The 19,496-nt window shown below is 38.1% G+C and overlaps 1 protein-coding gene and 1 long non-coding RNA gene across 10 annotated transcripts in view; one reads left to right on the top strand and one right to left on the bottom strand.

Annotated features, from left to right (window-relative positions):
• Positions 1 to 19,496, top strand: part of LOC111263456 (uncharacterized) — a 42,092-nt gene that overhangs the window by 19,800 nt on the left and 2,796 nt on the right. For 4 of the 7 annotated variants that reach the window (XR_015312315.1, XR_015312312.1, XR_015312311.1 and 1 more), the window contains one exon: positions 4,896 to 4,998. The exons of 2 other annotated variants lie outside the window; for them this stretch is intronic. This is a non-coding gene — a long non-coding RNA (uncharacterized LOC111263456). Of the gene's footprint in view, positions 1 to 4,895; positions 4,999 to 5,145; positions 5,715 to 19,496 lie in introns of those variants that run through there. One more of the 7 variants, XR_015312317.1, reaches the window with a different exon arrangement.
• On the bottom strand, positions 43 to 9,838 carry LOC111263452 (uncharacterized). Of its 3 annotated transcripts, XM_022838541.1 has the most exons (6): positions 9,756 to 9,838; positions 9,220 to 9,275; positions 7,804 to 8,052; positions 7,088 to 7,309; positions 5,737 to 6,456; positions 43 to 945 (listed from the first exon to the last, which is right to left on the bottom strand). In XM_022838541.1, the coding sequence occupies exons 2-6, from the start codon at positions 9,250 to 9,252 to the stop codon at positions 922 to 924; spliced, it is 1,248 nt and encodes a 415-aa protein (XP_022694276.1). In that variant the 5' UTR covers positions 9,253 to 9,275; positions 9,756 to 9,838; the 3' UTR covers positions 43 to 921. The 3 variants fall into 3 exon arrangements, with proteins under 3 accessions (XP_022694276.1, XP_022694275.1, XP_022694277.1); XM_022838540.2 differs by having other exon boundaries at positions 9,220 to 9,824; XM_022838542.2 differs by having other exon boundaries at positions 7,259 to 7,309; positions 9,220 to 9,824.

Here is a 19,496-nt window from a genome sequence, read left to right as displayed (position 1 = left end):
TAGTCAATATTAAAATGTAACGAATCACATAATACTCATAAATTATGTAATAAAAGAGCACAATCATTTGTCTGTAATTTATTATTATTATTAATATTATTATTGGTATTAACCGTTATCTAGGCTGGCTAGGCGTTCAAAATATATAAAAACACACATTGGTTAAATCACTTTTGTCGTAATACTTTTGTGAAAGTTGTCAATCAACTGCAATCCTTGTCGAATTGCTCTTATTACAATGCATGTCTTTCCAACTTTATAGATAACCAACTGGTCCAGTAGTATAGTCTGCCATACGTTCTGGGTGAGCAGATATAGAATAGGGCTTTATTGATTTCCTAGTGTAAACGGAACGTAATTTTAAACTAAATTTTACTTTTTAAAAAGGTACTATCGATATGAATATTTATATCCATATAAAACTATCTGAGACTCGAAGGCTGCTTTAGAGCTCGCAGTGTAGTAAATGCATAGTTTTATACATACCTTTACTAGGTAACACCCTGTTACAAATCGAAACTGAAGCTTATCAGGTTCTACGTTTTCAAGATCAACGGGCCAAACGATAATTATTACTCCGCAATTAAATGGATGATATTTCAAGCTAAGTAATAAATATCCGTTGCTAAATATTAAACATTTTACATGTTTCATGAGCCAACCATTGTATTCAATTTCGACTCCTCCGATTTTAGTAGAACAAAAAAGACGTTCACGCTTATCGACATTATTATCAACAAACAGAGCAGGAGGAAAACGGAAATAAATTAGATAAAGATTACCTATGCTGCTGCTGATGAACACGTGACGGCTTCTTTATAGTTATCATCCGCGATGCTATTGTTTACGGAAACAATATACGGTGTTTCTTTGGAGAAGATGCCGGGACTCAACATTTCCGTCAAAGGCGTTGACAAAGCGTTACTCACTGTTTGGAGTGGTAACCTAAATATGGAATAACAATCAATAAATGAATAATTTTGCATAGAACAATGCAATAAAACATACTTTGATACCTTGTTTATACGGAATCTCTTGCAGAAAAACCTTAACTGCGTAGGCTTCATGGAATAATTGCGTACTATTTATTACGAAATCGTACATTCAAACAAAAGGACAAAAATGCGCAATCATGCTATCGTTAACCTTCTTGTATACCTTACATAGTAGTAAAAAAATAACTAGTCCTGTGTATGTACAGTCGGTGCTCAATTAAATAGATTTAAATAAATTCAGATTTGAAGGCCAACTACACATCGCTAAACCAGACTATTTTGAAACTTTTTTTTTGGTCTGTCGACGCGTCATGGTTCTTCTTTACGCTGCTATGCCACATGGCAAACATGTTTGAACTGAGCGATGTAACATAGCTGCGAGCGTCAGTTTTCTATAACACCGTCGTTTGTGGCGGTAGCTACCGCCGCCCTTTGAGACGTGCTTCTAATACAGTTTTCTATGAGTTCTACCTATGAGTGATGTATCATCCCAGTGCCTTTGCCAGAAGTTATAGACAATGCCGCAACTTTTAATGGATGTTTGCCGATACATGCGAAACTATGATAAGCGTTTTCTCCCAGAATTTCAAAATGAGATTCGTCTGAGAGACAGCCTTTTCCCCAGTTATGAACGGTTCGATTTTTGATTCGGTTTGCCCGATGAGGACGGGCTCGTTTCATTCCACTGAGATTTCTTAGAAGGCATATCGTCCTCAAATGTCGCCCCTTTGAATCGTTGATGAATTGTAATATTTGACACAGCAAGTCAATCTTTGGTTAGTCTGCTCTGGAAGATGTTTTACAAAACGAACCTACCCTTCTGTAGTTCGCAAAATACTCTCTCGCTTCGACTGATTCTATCCACACCGACTTTATGCGACGACAGCGGAAAATTTTTCCTCAGGTTCCTAACAACGTTGGGGACTTAATGCTGACAAACATGAAATATTTCGGCAGCTTTGCACTGGGTACCTTTGTTTCGGCGAAGCAATCTACCGATCAGCGTTCCCTGCTTCAGTGACGTCTGTTCCTTCCTCTATCGACACTTTACATACGGAAACACACAAAATGACCGAAGACATGCAAAAACGAGTCAAGTTCACCCAAATACGACCGCTTGGTTTTTCAGCGCTGACAACAGTCGTGTTAGGTGGCAAGACAGAGTGCGCCGGATGTACATCGTACAATATATTAGCAGGAAATGTTAAAGCCTGCTTAAATTCGATTACAGTGAATTATTGCTGAAATACAATATGTCTTTTGTCAGCATTTTTAAAATGTTGATCGAGGTTTTTATTGACTTTTAGGACACCAGTGTAAAATAGGACAATGACGCCTTAGTGAATAAAAAACTGTTGAATAATATGTCGCTTTAATTCTGCGTAACCGACCTAGAATTCTGAAAATATTGGATTTAATTTATCGAAGCCTATTTGAATGTAAATCATGACAAGTATCACTTGAACACCAATGGCACACGTGTATATATGTATGTCTGTAAAAAAAACGCAGGTCTATGCCAGCAACTAGCTGATATATTGAGCATTTTGCAAAACTCATTCTATCTCAATTAATTATTTTCTGAAATATCTTGCATCGCTTTTTAGGATAGTGCCAATCTCAGGTTTGAACCTGTTTAGAGTTTAGAAAATACATAGGTAAAAACTGTTAATAGGTCACTTTAATTCGTAAATTAGCCTCATGGTTTCATTTAGCACTTCTTAGGTTCAACACGAATTTATTGCCTGTCATCTAGCCTTTATTACCTCTCGTTTTAAATAAACAATAAAAGTTTTTTTTACCAAAATAAAATACAAATGTAGGGATGACTACGACAGCACATAATAAGATATATTGAATTACGAAAGTAATTATTAGAAAAGCACATGTACACCTACGATCTTTGTTACAATGTAGCGTATAATACGAGTACGCCGCAGACTGCAACTGTGCATAATGGTCCATAAAGCGCAGAATATCTTTTTTTCCCCTCTAAAGACCCTAGAATCTAATTAATTGGTCTTTAAGTAAGAAGCCTTGAAGAAGATTGCATTAGGTGGTAACAATATATTGAAGTAAAATTTGGCAAAAAACCTTGTTGTTTAGTAGAACAAAGAAATCAAAGAAGGCCAAATATAGGTTTCACATATTGGTGATTTAGAATGAAAATAGCTATGGAAATGAGCCAAGTAGTATCGCACAATTTTTTTTCTTTATGCGAAAGCAGTCTTTTCTGCGTTTTCATGATAGCGCATATGATGCTGTATCTCGAGAAACATCTTAAAACCGCGGCGGGAGAGAAAGCACTTACTCGCACGTTTCATAGAGAAATATGGATGATCCGAGCTATATAGCACTTATAATTACCCTCATCTACTCGATGACAATGAGGTTCCTGCGAATTTCTGTGTGTTTGTGACTATGCACGAAATCGTAGTGCGATTACGAAAAGACCTTGCAGAACATCAGCGAACCTAATTGGCCAGACTCATACAAGAAGATCTGCTACAAAAAGAAATTACTGAATGAATCGGAAATGTGCGGTTGACAATACAGCCTAGAAGGAAAAGGATTTTGTCACCAAGAAAAATAGCAAGCAGAAGTCAAAAGCGATGCACAACGCAATGAAAGGAAAAAAAAGGCAACTTTGACAGTGATAAAAGTAACGGTTTCTAAGTTTCTCAGAGAATGGCAGCGCGCAGGGTCGCTGTGTGGGCAGAAGTTAGTGCGTTTCAAATTGGCCGAACAGTTCTAAAATTCGATAAGTGGGTACTGAAAGGGGCCCTGTTTTTCAGATGAATCGTATTATGAGATTTTTTAATTGGATTATGCAAGATAACACAAACTAAAATGCTATCCTAGGTACCAGAATGCTTCCCGGATAGAAACTGTGTGTTCGTGCATAATATGTCGCTATGTCAATGGCGATGTGTGAGTTATTTATCGCTAATGGTGTTGAAGTCTTTCGTCATGGCCTGAACATTCATTCGATCGCGTATCTGGTCGAAAAGTAAATTAAAGGATTTCACGAACGTCTAACAGCTCAAGAATACAGTGCTATAAGTGTATGCTTAGGACTTGCGCATGATGGAGATTGCGCAGAGATATACTAGGGTTGTACCATCAAAGTCGACGAGCAGTTCCCTAGGGACACTAAAATTGGGATATTTGATCGGTGTCGTTCACTTTTGAAGTTCTGTAAAAGATGCAGTAGCTTGTCATTGGCGCCTTTTCACCGACGGAAAATATTCATAATGGACGTAGAAATCAGTCGCAAGAAGAACTGGCTTGCCATAATACCGAACATGCTTCTAATCGAGGTAGAACCGTATTCTCAGTGTTCGTCTCTATTTAGTGTGTTCACTGCAGTAAGAACGGAGTATATTGCCATTCTGAAACCAAAAAGGTGTATCCGTTTTTTTTTTTTAACTACAGGTAAACGATGGCTATATACGGTATCGAATGGTACATCACACATTTTTCAGCAAGCTATCGTACGTGTTCATGCAAACACGTTGTCATAGGTATAGGCGGGTCAGCATGAGCAACAAATTATGGCCGTCAAAGCGCTACGCAAGAACGTCAATAACCTCGACGTTATTATTAATTAAGGATTAAGGAACTAATTAAGGATATGCAAAGAATGATTCTATGCGTCTAGATAAGGCTCTGTTGTACCGAAAAGTAACTTTCCTTAAGATGCTCGTAAATTTTTACGTAATATAATTCCAGTAATGGGGTATTTACTGATTATTCACCTACGAACGCAAATGAAAAGTCTAATATAAGGATCACATACAGATAAATACCGAAGACAATAGCCTCAAGGTCAATATTTTGTCATTATTGTTGCCGCGAATACTATCACACAGCATCTGTTTTATATTGTGATCTATTCAGAACAACGTTTTGAAGAAACTGGCCGAGAGATTCATAAAACTGTAAATGTCGAGGGAAACGCACAACGGAAAGGATTGGAAGATGGAAACGCAGGGCTCCAATGGTGAGGAGAGGAAGTTCGTTTATATTTAACACTTTTTGGTGTAGCTGTTTACGGAGAATCATATCTGTGAAAGTGTTCTACATAATAGGTCATGTGTCGAAACGGTATAAAAATTTAGTGTAAAGCTAAGTGCGTTCTCTATCACAGGCCTAAGACACACAAGTCCTTATGAAAAAAAAAAGTGAGCTTATCAGACGCCGAAGATCACATCTAAAAGCGTCCGGACTGGTTCATCATCAAAAAAAATACGGAGGGCTCTGAAAAGCGTGAAAAGAAACGACCAACCCTGTGTATAAACATACAAGGTATAGCTGGTTTCGGCTGTTTTTCAAGCACAATAAAGAACCTAAAAAAGAACCCGCTTGAGCAGAGGAACGGAAACCTAACGCCCTTTGCCCCATTCAGGATTATGTGAAGCGCAAGGTTCACGCAAACAACTATGAAAAGTAGCCAGGAAGTAAGAGCCAATATTCTATCTGTGATCGAAGCAAAAAGCGTGGAGAAACGTGTGCTTCTGCTGTTAAATTAATAAAGGAAGCACATTTAAAATAAAAAAAATCGAAAGGGATGTAAGTTATTTGTTGCTAAGCCCATGCGTACGTGAAAACTATCCGGTAAAGAAACTGAGATTTAGCAAATAGTCCTCTTGGGATCTTATGAAATACTCCAGAGTTTGTTTTAAATTAAATTGACATTATTAAATGTTAACGTGCATAACGGAGACTCAACAATAATTACCTTGTTCGCAGATCCGCCGGATAGTGTTGCGGGCGGGGTGTGTCCCACGGCTGACACAGGGTTTAGCGGAATTGGTACTGGCTCAGGTCGTTGATGATAGGCAACTTGGATATGTGCTTCCGGATTCGAGAAATGCTTTGCATTTTCAGGCAAAACCGGCGGTTTTCCAAAAAATGAACCAAGAGCTAACGCTATACCGCTCAACCATGGATCATTAGGCTCTAAAGATGTACTAGTTACGTTGTTAGAGTTGTTATCGGCTACTCCAGGTGCATCAAGGGAATTTGTTATTGGAGTGGATTGCATTAAAGGTTGAACTGTGAACATTAACGGGTTGTAGGGTTTTCCAGAATCATTCACTGGAAAGGCCGTGTGCGGTTCGTTCTGGTATGAAGCTGCATGAATGATATCGTTAGTCTCGGCGTGCGGTGCAGTTGAGTGGGAACTGCTACCTGTATTGAAGACTGGTAGTTTGTCTTTGATGGCATGTAGAGCTTGCAGTGTTTCTATGATACCTGGACTTTTTTGTGGGGGTTTTTGTCCAAGCCCACTAAGTAAAGGTTGTGTAAAATTGATCAGACTTGTCAGGCTGAAAAGTTTATTGTTAGCTTCGGAGGATCCCATTTGGGAATATTTATGATGCATATACGTTGGACGGTGAAACGTTTCAGGGCGCAGTGTTGAAGTTGGTAGAGGTGGGTAGTCAGCACTGGCGATTACCTACCAAATACAACATGAAATGACAGTGCTCAAATAATTAATAGTAAATGTGAACGTGACTAAACAATGTAAAAGCTGACCATACATAGCTCTATATACGCAACAGCCTGCATATATTACAACAATCTCTTTCTTCTGAGTGAACTTGAAAACCGAACGTCAGGAAACTTAATCCACTAAACTTTCATTTTATCTACAGGATAATAAACAGCTACTATTATGTACTAAAGGTATACTATATACGCTTATACAAGTGTACAAGATAGCACAGTAGAGTAATCCAGTAGATTACATATACATATATTATTGTTGTTCTTTTTATGACAATATATTGATCTAATATCTCTATAAGTAGAACGTGTTTTTGAATTGGAAAAAAATGAACTTCAATTAAGAAAAACTGCATGCGAAAGGTTACAACCGCGTTCAATAATACATAGATCAGGGGACGAGACGGTAATTGCATATCAAAACACAACATGACCTGTAAGTTGAATTAAGCTTCCATCAAAAAATGTGGCAGACAAACAGTTCTATAACATCATATAAATAGGACGTCTAACCTAGGAACAACCTTGACCGTTAGTAGTAACCAGCTTAAACCTTGATTCTTAACACAACCTTAACATACCTCGCCTGCATTACTCGCACATGTTTCTAAAAAAGGATTCCACTGGCATCGCCCACTAATGCCTAAACCAAACAACGCCATTAAACTGAAGTTCGGCGCTTTTGTAAGATACTCTTCCACACAGTCTCCGCCTCTACGACCTACGAGATTTGCCTCCTGCCGGGCACTTACGCCTGATGCGGGGCCTCCGAACTGTGCAAACTCGCGGCAATCAGAGAATACCTACAGTGAAATAACAATAGACACGTTACAACAGTTCTTATTTCTAAGATTTGAGTGAGCGTCCTAGTTTGAAAAAATACGCCTTTTTTTTTTTACAGTTAAACACATAATTGAAATCCATATTGTTTAAGAGCAGCAATGCATTTATACGCACGAAACTGACTTACATCTTAAATAGAGGCGGTAGATAACATTATTTAATTCGAAAAATATTATCTAACAACAATAGCAAACTAAATGCGAAGGGTACTTAACTAAAGTAAGCATATACAAATTGTTAAATAATATATATATATATATATATTGTTTAACAGGTGTAAATATTGCCGAAGATATTTCCAAAAAGCTTCATATGAGAACGCTATTTGAAGTGCAAAGATTTCACTTTTTCATTAAAATTGGTTTTATTTCTCCGTAGACCGATATTTTAGGTAGAGAGCGTCTCACATCGTAAAATAGAATACCCAGAATGGCATAATTATCTTACAATTTACCTCAGCTGTCTGCAGTGCTTCGGAAGCCTGCGAGCAATGAAAAACTGCCTCGTAGTTGGCCTGACAGTGGAAGAAGAGCTCACAGCTAGGACAACGGATGGTACGACGAAAGTTTGATGCCATTTTACGTGTGGCGCAAACGACGTTAGGCGAGAAGTTGCGCTTCAACCGACGCCGAAGGCAAAGCGCGAATTCATCCCATCGAACAAAAATAGGATTGCAAGTGCTTGCTGCCATAAGCACGGCCACCTACGAATTAATACACGTATCTCTATATCTATGACTACATATATATCTATATAGGTACCTAATGACTATAATGTGTTGATTGCATTGTATCTGTACCTAAATTTAACAGGCAAACGAAAGGCCAAAAAAATTCTGCTCTAGTCCCACGTTCTTGAAGTTCAGAAGGTCTGGGTTACTTTTCAAAAAATGGAACCCAGTGCATTACATCGGGCTTCATTTGCTGATTCTGGCTTTGTTTGAAACTACTAAATGTTGAGAGAAAATTTATTTTTATGAGAGAAAAAGCTGGGGTACACATACAGATAATAATAAGATTGGTCAAGTATTTTTTGTTGAACCTAGCTATTATGTTGGTCTACAATAACATCTGGCTCCAGTGACGGCTACAAATATTCCCCAGATGATTTTCCGGCATGGAAAAAAACCTTCTTTAAGCTTCCTTCTCGAATTTTTTAATGTACATAAGTTAAAATACTTTGCACCGAATTCGTTACCCCTATCTCCTCTTTGAATTTTAAGACATCGCTAGCCGTCACGCTCTTTTTTTCTGGTACCATGCTGGCGTGGCAAAAAGCACCGATAACCGAGAGCTGAGCAGAGGTTTCAAACTTTGCAAAAAGTAATATACCTATGAAGCCATCAACTCTTTCCTAAAGGGTCTGGTAATTTCATTGCGTTAGATCAATACCTATAGCATTTGACCGTAGTTTTCACGTAGTTTTTGTTACAGTCGTTATTTGCTTTATCTGTGTTCGATATACTGCTTGTATCGAATGGTGGTTTCTTCTGGACTAATTCAGCCCGACTCACCCCTATTAACGCTGGTGCGACGCGAGGCGTACCTGTTATTTTTTTTAGCTACACATGCCAGCCGACGCACAAGCCGTCAACCGAATATACCATAAAACGTTCGTATAGACTTTCAATACTTGAGATTCGCGATGGACGTTAGATCCCTAGATACTAGTAAAAATTTAAAGCTTCTCTAGTAGGCGGACTGTAAAATCTAAGCGGTGCCAACATATGAGGATTACACGATATTTGTATAAAAGTGAATATTATAATCGAAACACATCTTGTGTCCTCATCTAAGGGTAGCAAAATGCTTAAGGAAAAAAACAAGTATTATTAAAATAAAAAGCAAAAACAAAATACATGCTTATCTACCTGAAGGAAAAGGATTACTCCGGAACGACGCATTGCTTGGCCTAGGATGTATTAACCTGCTTATCAGGAACAGTAATTTAGTCAGCAGGAAAAGTAATCCGACGAGTGGTAACACAAAAATTGCCGCTAGAGAACTTGTTATAACTGCATAATGGTCGTGCACTATGTTATTTTACAAACATTCCAATTTCAAATTTTCCGATTTCTTAATATCCGTTCAGTACTGCTATTCACGCACTAATTGCTTAGTTTCGCGGAATGGTTAAACACTTATCGGATTTTCTCAGTTAACAACACCCTAAGTTGTTTCACTCAGCAGATACTGTAACTCGTTTCCTATATTTAACATTACCATAGATATATAAGTACACAATATCCAAGATTTACAATGAATTCACATAGAGCCCGCTACTCTAATAAATAAGGTCACTTTTTCAAGTAATAGGCGCGATCAAGCTTCGTTAAGTTTGACATTCACAGCAGCTAAAGTCATTAGGTTCAATTTTGTTAATTCTTCCGCTCCATTATTGGCGTACCATATTCGTATGTCACCACATCCGCCTTCCTTTGGCTGTGCCGCTTTTGGGACAGCGAGCGCTTTTGGGTATCGTCGAAGATGGTGTTGATCTTGGGTGATGCCTGATCCGACTTAACGCTAACGCCCTTTCCCTTCACCATCTCTTGTTTTCTCGTAGCATCTTTTCCATCAACATTCATCATCTCGCTGACTGCTAGCCCTGGCTTCGGCCCATTTGGAAATGGCACAACAGATGTGAATCGTTAAAAAATATAAGAGTTCGCTAAAGCCCACACGCATGCACTACCAGCTTTTAGCTTTTTTGGGTCTATAAAGACGGGCATACATTAACCAATTAACCCAATATAAACGGAAATTTTAGAGAGTGCGAAATAACTATTCGTTCGTACCATAATGAACTGGAACACCGCGTATTTTTATCACCAGGTTTTTTTTAAATATTTAAGAGATGTTCAAATGTTTTCTTCTGGAAGTATTGCCATCAATCTGAAGAGTGGCGAGTAGTCTTCTCAGAAGGGTAGCGATCTACAAATAGTTTTTTCCGCGCTTGTAAATCAAATTATGCTAAATCAGTTTCTAGGTTCAAATGTCGCGATCCGCGAGCTGTTGTTTATGCTACTGCTGAACAAAGAGATCCGTATAAGAGTGTTATTGAAACTACAGGCGGACAGCCTAAAAGTCCTGCTCATAAAGATAGTAAAAGTGGTTTTCCCTTTCATTTCCCGTAATTAATTAATTACGGGAAAAAAACATTGTTCCGTAATACAATCCAGTTAGTCTTTCGTTGTAGATTGACGTTTTAGGGTGAATCGTTTTATCGAGTTTCTTGGTTAACTTTTCGCGCCCCTTCGTGAGGCTGCTAGCTTGTCGTTGGTGGTAATTTTCTACCCTAATATTACGCTACCCTAATACGCTAAATGAACATTTTTTGCTACAATAAATACAATCTCCTTAATATTGCCTATCAAGATAATGTAACATATGCTAAAAAGTGTTTTTTGTGTCATTTTGATAAAAGATAGGGTTTTAAGTGAAAACTAGTTAATCCTAAAAAAAAAAGACACTCAAGTTTTACTGCAATGTAGAGTTTCAGGTTTGATCGATTAATAAAGAAGTAAATCACACCTTTCCGGGATGACTTCAACATCGCTCTGTTAGGGAATGGCGAGACAACAGCCATCACCAACTGTTGTTGGTCCTCATTGGGCCCTATATTCCCAGAAGAACATCGCACAATGTTTTCTCACTAAAATAATTATTTTTTACTCGTCTGATATAAAGAATTACTGCAATAGGACGTTGCAGCATGTGGTCGTGGCAGCTTTGTCCCAGGAACACCAAAAGGAACATCGTTGAAACGCTCTATTTGTTTTACCCTTAAAAGGTCCATTTTGTAGTTTATGTGGAAGGCTTAAGTGTAATATGTACCCGATTTTCCCAGAATTTTTCTACAGAGCTTCAAACTTCAGTAGTTTTTCTTTTGCAAATCTGGTATAAATATACAAAGTTACAAATATATTAGTTATTCAGTATGGGAAGCAAGATATTGTACCTTAACTTTTCGAAATTCATTTCACAAACGTAGTTCTCTTATTTTCAATTGAAGTATGCACCACTATTATCGATGGTCGCCTGCCATAACACTTTATTTATTCTGACGCTGTAGATGTCTGGGATACAAGAGTCCATAAAGTATACATAAAAGAAATTCTCGCATCATGCTGATATTTGAACGATTTATTCGATTAATAAGCTTTTGAGATTTTCGAAAAAAGCATGGTAATTTGTAGGAGCAACGTTTGGCGATTGTGGTGAGTGACAAAGACTTTTCAACTGCGATTCACGCATTTTTTCCGCCATGATTCAGGCGACATTAGATCAAGGTTGTGCGACAGAGATATGTTGGCTCTGGTCACTACTCTTGGGTGTTTAATGCGGAGCCATGAAACACAAATGCTTTCGTGTCCTTTTCGTCAAATTTTATTACCTTGATCAAAGTAAACAACTATGATATCTTTACACACATCTGCTTCTGTTAAAGACCTGCACCAAGTAAGCGATTTCATATTTAAAGGAGCACAAATATATCTCGAATATAAAAGTGAAATGTCGCCCCGTTATAAAATAGCGTCATTTTGAACTATGAGATTAGTGTTTTTACGTCTTATGCTGAGTAATTTAATAACAATATCGAGACTTCCACTGTGTTTCAAAAGACCACGTGTGCAAGCTCATTGACTAATCTAGTTTTGCTGCACCGCTTGGAGTGGTGTGTACAGCATCCAGTCTTGAAATGTTTACAAATACAGCGCTCATCTGGCTCATAATATTTCTACGTCTCGCATACCCCATAGGCTGCAAACCTCGCGACTACGCGAAGCTTATTTCTGTCGGTACGTTTCCAAATTTCATCGATCATTGTTAGCGTTTTGAGAAAGGGGAGATCTACTTTTGACCTCTTATCCATTTTCTGGCTATGAAACTGCGATATGCTACGGTTTCGCACAGACCGAATGGTTTGCAGATTCAATGAACGATGAAACACGTTTGGCTCAGCGTGTTTCATCGTTCGTTATGATTAGGTGCGGGGAAGCGTCCGCCAGCCCTGACTTAACCTGTTTTATGGGAAGGAAAACTCTGAATGATGTCAGATATACAGGGCAGCCATTTGGAGCTTTGCTTAACTGCCATGGTCTTCCAATTGCATTGTATGAAATTTCTTCTCCCGTAATAATATTATATTAGGTTGGATAATAGGTTTACGCGGTTTTTTTCAAAAGCTTTCCTTTCCTGTTTGGCCGCACTTGTTGTCTATGCCTGATCTATTATTAGAAAATGCGTCAGCATGGTGAAGAGATATCGTGTTGTAAGTCCAACTTTTGCTCGAGAAAACTACGCAAATATTGATGTTCTTGATGAAAAATGCATTTTCGTCAAGGCTAGTACAGTACGAGACATTTTTCTTGCGCACAGTAACGCCGTTATCGTTAAAAGGACTGCTAAACAGTGGTTTGCCAAATCTGAAAACGGTATTCGGACCTAGATAAGACAACTGGTACAGAACTCGGAAGTTGGCCGAAAATATGGGCTGCAGCCATAAAACAGTCGATAAGCACTTTAGATTCTTTTGGACTTAACCAGAAGGTTGAAGCTTAAGTATTCAATGAGTTCTCTGAATCTTACGGTTTAACGCTGCGTCTCAACATGTCAGCCGGTACAAGCGCCACGCGGTCACTTTTTCACCGAACTCTCACCGGTAATAAGAAGTAGGAATAACTTAAACATGAACCAGCAATTTGAATAGGTAACCTCAAGAAGCCTAGGTCCAGGGTTCAACTAGATCTTTATCCAAAAAAAAGATTATACTTTACATCGGTGGGATGTAACTGCAAAAACCTGGTCCAGTGTAAATTGCTTCTACAAACAAGACAGTTGGTCGGCACGTATATTTGGTCGAATCGAAGTCAACGAAGCTTTTCAAAAGAAAAGACCCGCTGAACGAGGTTAGGTCTGCTCCGTGACAAGGCGAAGCCACACACGGCAAATATCGTCAAAACTGGCCTTCTGAACTTCAAACGGAAGGTTGTTACATTTGCATATTTTCTCCGCACCCGCGGAGAGAACCAACGGAATTTATTTTTTCCATTCTCTAAGTACTCCCGTTCATTACCTTTGACACAAACTAACGACTCAAAGCATGGTCGGAGAACTTCTTCGAAACGAAACCCGCAACCTTCTCGCGGAACGGCATGAAGATCGAAAAAAGTTGTAAGCAAAAACGGGGCATACGTGACATAATGACTTATTGTCGCGGGTGCTTTCTATTCGGTAGGAAAACTGCGGGAATTTATTTTACAACTAACACTAAGTAATCGTGGAAAATAGACTTCTAGTGCGTATGCAAATCGAAAGGAGTAATCCCTCACACATAGAATTAATAAAAGTAATTACTTGTTTTTTTAGCTGATAAAGACCGATTCTGGAATTAGTTCGCACCTTATCTCGGGCTGGACTTTGCCGCGTGCGCCCAGATAAGGTTATGTATTCGAATATCAATTATTGGCTTGTATTTTCTATTTAAGACGGGTGATCCGGTCTCCATATTTTTGTAAATGGCTACATGACTCCCAATTATTGCAAAGAATTGTCTTGAGCATGTATCCCGCACAGCACTGCACCGGAAACAAAATCGAAATGCTGACCTTTTAATACGACGCTGGTTATTGTAGAGCAGGATCAGTAAAAGCTCAAAGAACTTCCACAATTTTTTACGCGACTTAACAAGCATCATGTTAACAAAGCATGGCATAACAAGAAATGCCATGGAAGGTACTCAGGTTACTAAGGTCGTGCTTCAGAGAAATGTCGTCATAGCTGACGATAAAGTGATAAGAAAAATTAGCGTCAAAGAGACAACAGGCTTTGTCGATAGGGGCGATCCAAACCCGTTGCTATTCCTCATTACTAATTTAACCTTACTAAACAAACAACGCCACCGTTTCATGAAAATGCTTCTTTGTGCCGACGGTATCGCCATTTAGAGCAAAGGCAGATTTCATCTACAAGAAGTACTAGCGACAAACTATGTCGGAGCACTATAAAAGGGCTAAGACCGTGTTCAAAAGAAGTGACGACGTACACGCACTGATTCAAAAAGTAATCATTATTAAAAAATATGCAGCAAAAATAGTCCGCGGACAACTATTCAGTCTAAAGGTCGCAACAGTTACCACTTACGGTACTAAAATCGCCTAAGGATACCAAGCACGACGACCGATTGGGTTAGACCAGCGTTTATAAAATTCGGTTTTCACACTTCAACTGTTCAAGATCGCATAGCGTGTATCTACTGGTCGTCAGCAATGCCTCTCCATGGACTGGAAAGAAACTGGCAAGCATAAGGCAGGTTTGCAGTCCACACATTTCATCAACTAGTGTGCTCTATTATAGGGCGCTAGCATGGAAACTGATATGGAAATTGATGTAAAACTAGGTGTTGTAGGTACCATTTTGGGCATTGCAAATAAGTAAGATCAGTGAGAGCAGAAGCGAATCTTCAGACAGACAGTGATTGAACACATAAACAACAGGAACTAAGACATGAGAAATAAAAATGAAGTATATAACAATAGAGTACAGAAGACCAAAAAAGAGCTATCATCTTTTTTAATTGCCTATTATCATAGCCATGTAATTTATATTTTGCACAGTCATTATTTTTGCGTCCTTTGCTTTATATAGAAACTGTAAAAGAAAATGCAAAAAGGTAGCAGCGAAACCTCGAGCGCTTAGATAATCAACCCCATTGCCTTACTACGTAACGACCTAATACGCATTATATACATTCCTCAACATACACTTTAATTTAATAGTGGAAAAAAATGCAGTACTGTTTAAAAAACCTTTTCTATTCAACGTCTAATTAGAATGTTCAGGAGTTCTTTATACCTCGCCCTCTTTTGCTGTCCTGAATATATTATATATCCGCTTTACATTTTCTAGTATAACGAAACAGAAACAAGTACTCAGCTACTCCCAACTATGACGCTATTATGTTTCAAAGGCACAGTGTGTGTCCTGCATGATGTCTTCCTATATTATTATATATTCTAGCCACGTAACGAAATGAAGGAATGACATTTTATGAGTCATATTTCTCTCCGGTGTAATTTATTTTTGCATCTCGCATTATTTCCTTATACCTTTATAATAATCTAAGCATTAAACGATGGATTATCGCTTTTTTACCATTTTCATAATTGTATTTTCTACATTCGTTATGCGTCGCTCTATGCTGAATCATCTTCTTCTTTCTGCTAATCAGCCAGATCAGCTGGAAACTTGCACTTTTGTTGTCAGTATGGCGCACGCCATACCAGATTACACGATACATAATGAAAAATCGTCAGGAGATGTACAATACATCCAGTCAGCTAAGCAGTATTCGTATATTGAACTGTATCGTATGGCAAAGAAACTAATACGTTAGAGATTTGTGGAAGCGTAGTAGTTGACAAGTAAGATACACACTGATATAAACGATTTGCATTTATATGGGAAATGCAAGGCATAGCTGTTCTGGCCGCTTACCAGGGCTTCACGTCGTTTATAGCAGCATACCACTAGGTTTTTTCGAGCTACATCTCTCGATCCCTTTATTAATTTATATGAGTTTATTTTCTGTGCAAATGTAAAATACCCTGTTTGTTGTACCACGATACATCTCGTTGGTTCTTTACGTGTTTATCGGCAACGGCATCTGCTGACTTCGTCAATATATTATTATTATATATCATTAGTAATTTCTTCATTTCGTCACCGATCGTCATCATATCATAGTATAAATAATCAAGTCAGTGTGTATATATATATTATTTTTGAGTACTGCTGTGTCTTCCATGATAACTAGAAGCTATGTATATGTATGTATGTATGCATGTATGTATGTATGTATGTATGTATGCATGTATGCATGTATACATATATATATGTATATATAGGCAATTTCATTAATAGTATTATTATTGTTGTAAGAATAAAAATTATTCGAGAAGAGGCGACGGTATCTCTTGGAGAAAATTACCTTCCTCTTAATTCGAAATTATTTAGTTACCCTGTGAAAGTGTGTGTGTTTGTATAGCCTTGTCTTGTCTTGTCTTGCCTTGCCTTAAATATCATAAATGGGCTAAACCTGTAGCTGGCAGCGGCCGCGTACTGCAAGGTGCTAGTTCGCAACAATCAAACCTTTTTTAAGGACCTGCATGTCTACTTTAGTTCATAACCGCCAGTCTCTCTATATGGTTTTGCGGCATTTTTAGCAAAGGTTTATTTCTGACAGTGCAACTAAGCTTTTAAAAACAACAAGCGATGCCTTTTTCCTATTACTAAGAAACGTGAAATCGAATCTATTATACATGAATTAGCCACTAGGTCGCACGTTGCGTCATACAATCAGTTATCGCTCAGCTATTATCATAATTAGATCTTTCTGTACATATCTCTTCCTCGAAAAAGCTCAGTTCAACCTAGGACGACAAAGCAGGTGTAATAAGAGCATGAGAAAGAGATTATTTTTTCAAACGGATCGCGCAGGATTGAAAGTAAATCGAACTAGATACAAACTAATGTTAACGACCGATTTTTGAGCGCACACTTTGTTCGCACTTGGATCAGCATTACGTGTTACCTCCTTCTAGTTGTGTGATGTCACTGTTCGGGACCATATACTCTTACTGTCGATTGCATTTAACATACGGTCAATTATCGTCAAGTGCTCGTCTGAGCTATCCAAGTGAAGATCTATTTAGAACAGGCAACACTTCAGCTCGAAGCATACTTAAAGGAATATAACAATTTGTCAGAACCGTTGTTTTATCTATTTTTTAGATGTATATATTGTTAGTGTCGTAATGAGTATCGTTATATTATATACTGTTCGCAGTTGAATATCCAGTTAATTGCTTTTATATGTACCAAGTTTGGTTTAGCGCATCTGTCTATGTGGAATATCTAACGATAAAATCTCTATCGTCAATATTATATATTAGTACTCAATGGGGATGATAAATTGTATCCCACATAATCGGAATAGCTGACCACTATGAATAATAGCATATTCTCACATTACCTAAAGAGAAGATACCCTGTATATATATATATATATATATATATATATATATATATATATATGCTTGTTTAAGGAATACCCTGTAAAGTCAGTTACGACTTACTCGTCACGACGACTGGTGTAGGCCGTCAACGCCTCGTCAAAACCGTAACCAAACGAGTCTAACTTTCCTTGGTTATCTTAGCTTTGTTGTATCTCCGCTTCCTGCCGTGATTCTATCACTTGTCAATCTCTGTCATCTGTAGATTAGCATCACCAGAAGTTACGAATGAAAATATTATTGGTGATATATCGTCATATATCAGTAATGCACATTGGCTGAATGTGTCTCGGATTATCCGCAACAAGTTAAAGCGCTTTTATGTAAGTTACTTGCTTTGGGAAGTAGCGGAGATGACAATAAGCAACAACGCCTGTTCCAAAACTGAACAGCCCAGATTCGACGGAAAAGAAATTCACATGTTCCCGCGATCAGCCAACGACTGACCAGCTATTTCAACAATCTTCTTGCGACTGATAATCACCGGTGGGGAAATAAGGGCGCTTTACATTATTAGCATACATATGGAGCGCTATAAAGAAACTTCGCGCTTGTGAATCATCATCTAAGATTTCACCGTGAAGCTAGCATAGCTTCTGTTACATAAAAGTGTCGACAACTATGCAAAATCATGACCCACCACCTATAACAGTAATAAATACCACCACTTGTATTTTCAAATTGCTAGGTCAAAAAGGAAATTGATTCGTCAGTTTAAGCGTTGTTTTACAAAGCTAGGAAATCAAATAGATAAAACGGAATGCGGCATGAGCATGACTGTACGAACACTGCTTTTCTTCACAACTGAGGAAGCGCATGTTAGAAATATACCATGCTTTCTTCTTTACCTTCATGTACTTTCTATGTGAATAACAGAAATATATATATATATATATATAGATGGGGCATGTAAGCCCCTACTAGTCATAAATATATTTTCATCGTATAGTAGATACCCTGTATTCGTTTAGTTACAATCAGCGATTATCATCAAGTAATCACTGGCCTTATGATGCGTTGTTAACAGCCTACTGCAATTTCCTCTGGAAAGCCTGCGTGATCGCTTGAAGATCATAACTTCCAAGCGGACAAATAGTACTGCACACTGATCTTGCGTAATTCTAACAAAATTTGTGACCCTGTCAAAATTCTGCTCTTACTCTCTAAGTTGTTTGAAAAAGGAACTGGTCGAAAGTTCTTGGAGTCATTGTTGATTCGTTGCAAAAGAAGCACGACTGACACACACGTTTCTGCATTTCATTTAGTCTGAGAGTAATCTCTATTGTTGCTCGAACGATGATATTGGATGTGCACAAAAGTGGCCGTTTTTTTTCTAGTTAGATGGCTTGAAAATCACGTATCTTAAATAATTTGAGTCGCATTGGATCGGCGGTCAAACACGATACGAGGCGCCTTGAAGATCAGTAAAAGAAAACTGCTAAATTTGTTACGATAAGGGAACAAATGCTAAAAGGCCCAAAAAAATGTATTGTACACGGTCAAGAGGCGTTATCGAAACAGACGGAATGAACAGGACTCTATCGTTTCCGTTCTGGGAATTTCGATTCGAAACGTCGTCCTACTAGTCGGCCAACTGCGAAAAAAACTTAGTGAATTTATTCCAAAAATTGAGTAAAAACATCCATCGCCAAACAGTTCAAACCATTTGAAAAGTATTAACTACAAAAAAGGTTCAATTTTTGGGTGCCGCATAAATTGGCATAATACTAAAAAATACGGCACGGTTACAAATACGACAAGAATATGCAAGTAAGGAGTATTAAAAAATGTGCTCGAAAATCGACGTGGAAGGAGGTGATGCAATATGTTCGGTAGTATTGAAAAGGACTGCTGTATTATCGCCTGACAGAACAGTTGGTTCGGTTGTCTATTATTAACAACTAACAAGACTAAGGAAGCCATCTAGAAAAAATCCATGACAGTAAGCTACTCAGGCAAAATTGAGAGAGCATCAGCCGGGTCAGATTATTATCTTTTCGATCTCCGCAGAACTCTCTCAGTGGTGGTAATTTAGTTTAAATAGGAACGGAAAAATAACCTCTCGCAATTTT

The sequence above is a fragment of the Varroa jacobsoni genome, unplaced genomic scaffold, assembly GCF_002532875.2.
Source record: "Varroa jacobsoni isolate VJ856 unplaced genomic scaffold, vjacob_1.0 scaffold_767, whole genome shotgun sequence".
Taxonomy (NCBI): domain Eukaryota; kingdom Metazoa; phylum Arthropoda; class Arachnida; order Mesostigmata; family Varroidae; genus Varroa; species Varroa jacobsoni.
The sequence above is the reverse complement of the archived record's forward strand: the minus strand, read 5'-3'. Positions and strand labels throughout refer to the sequence as shown.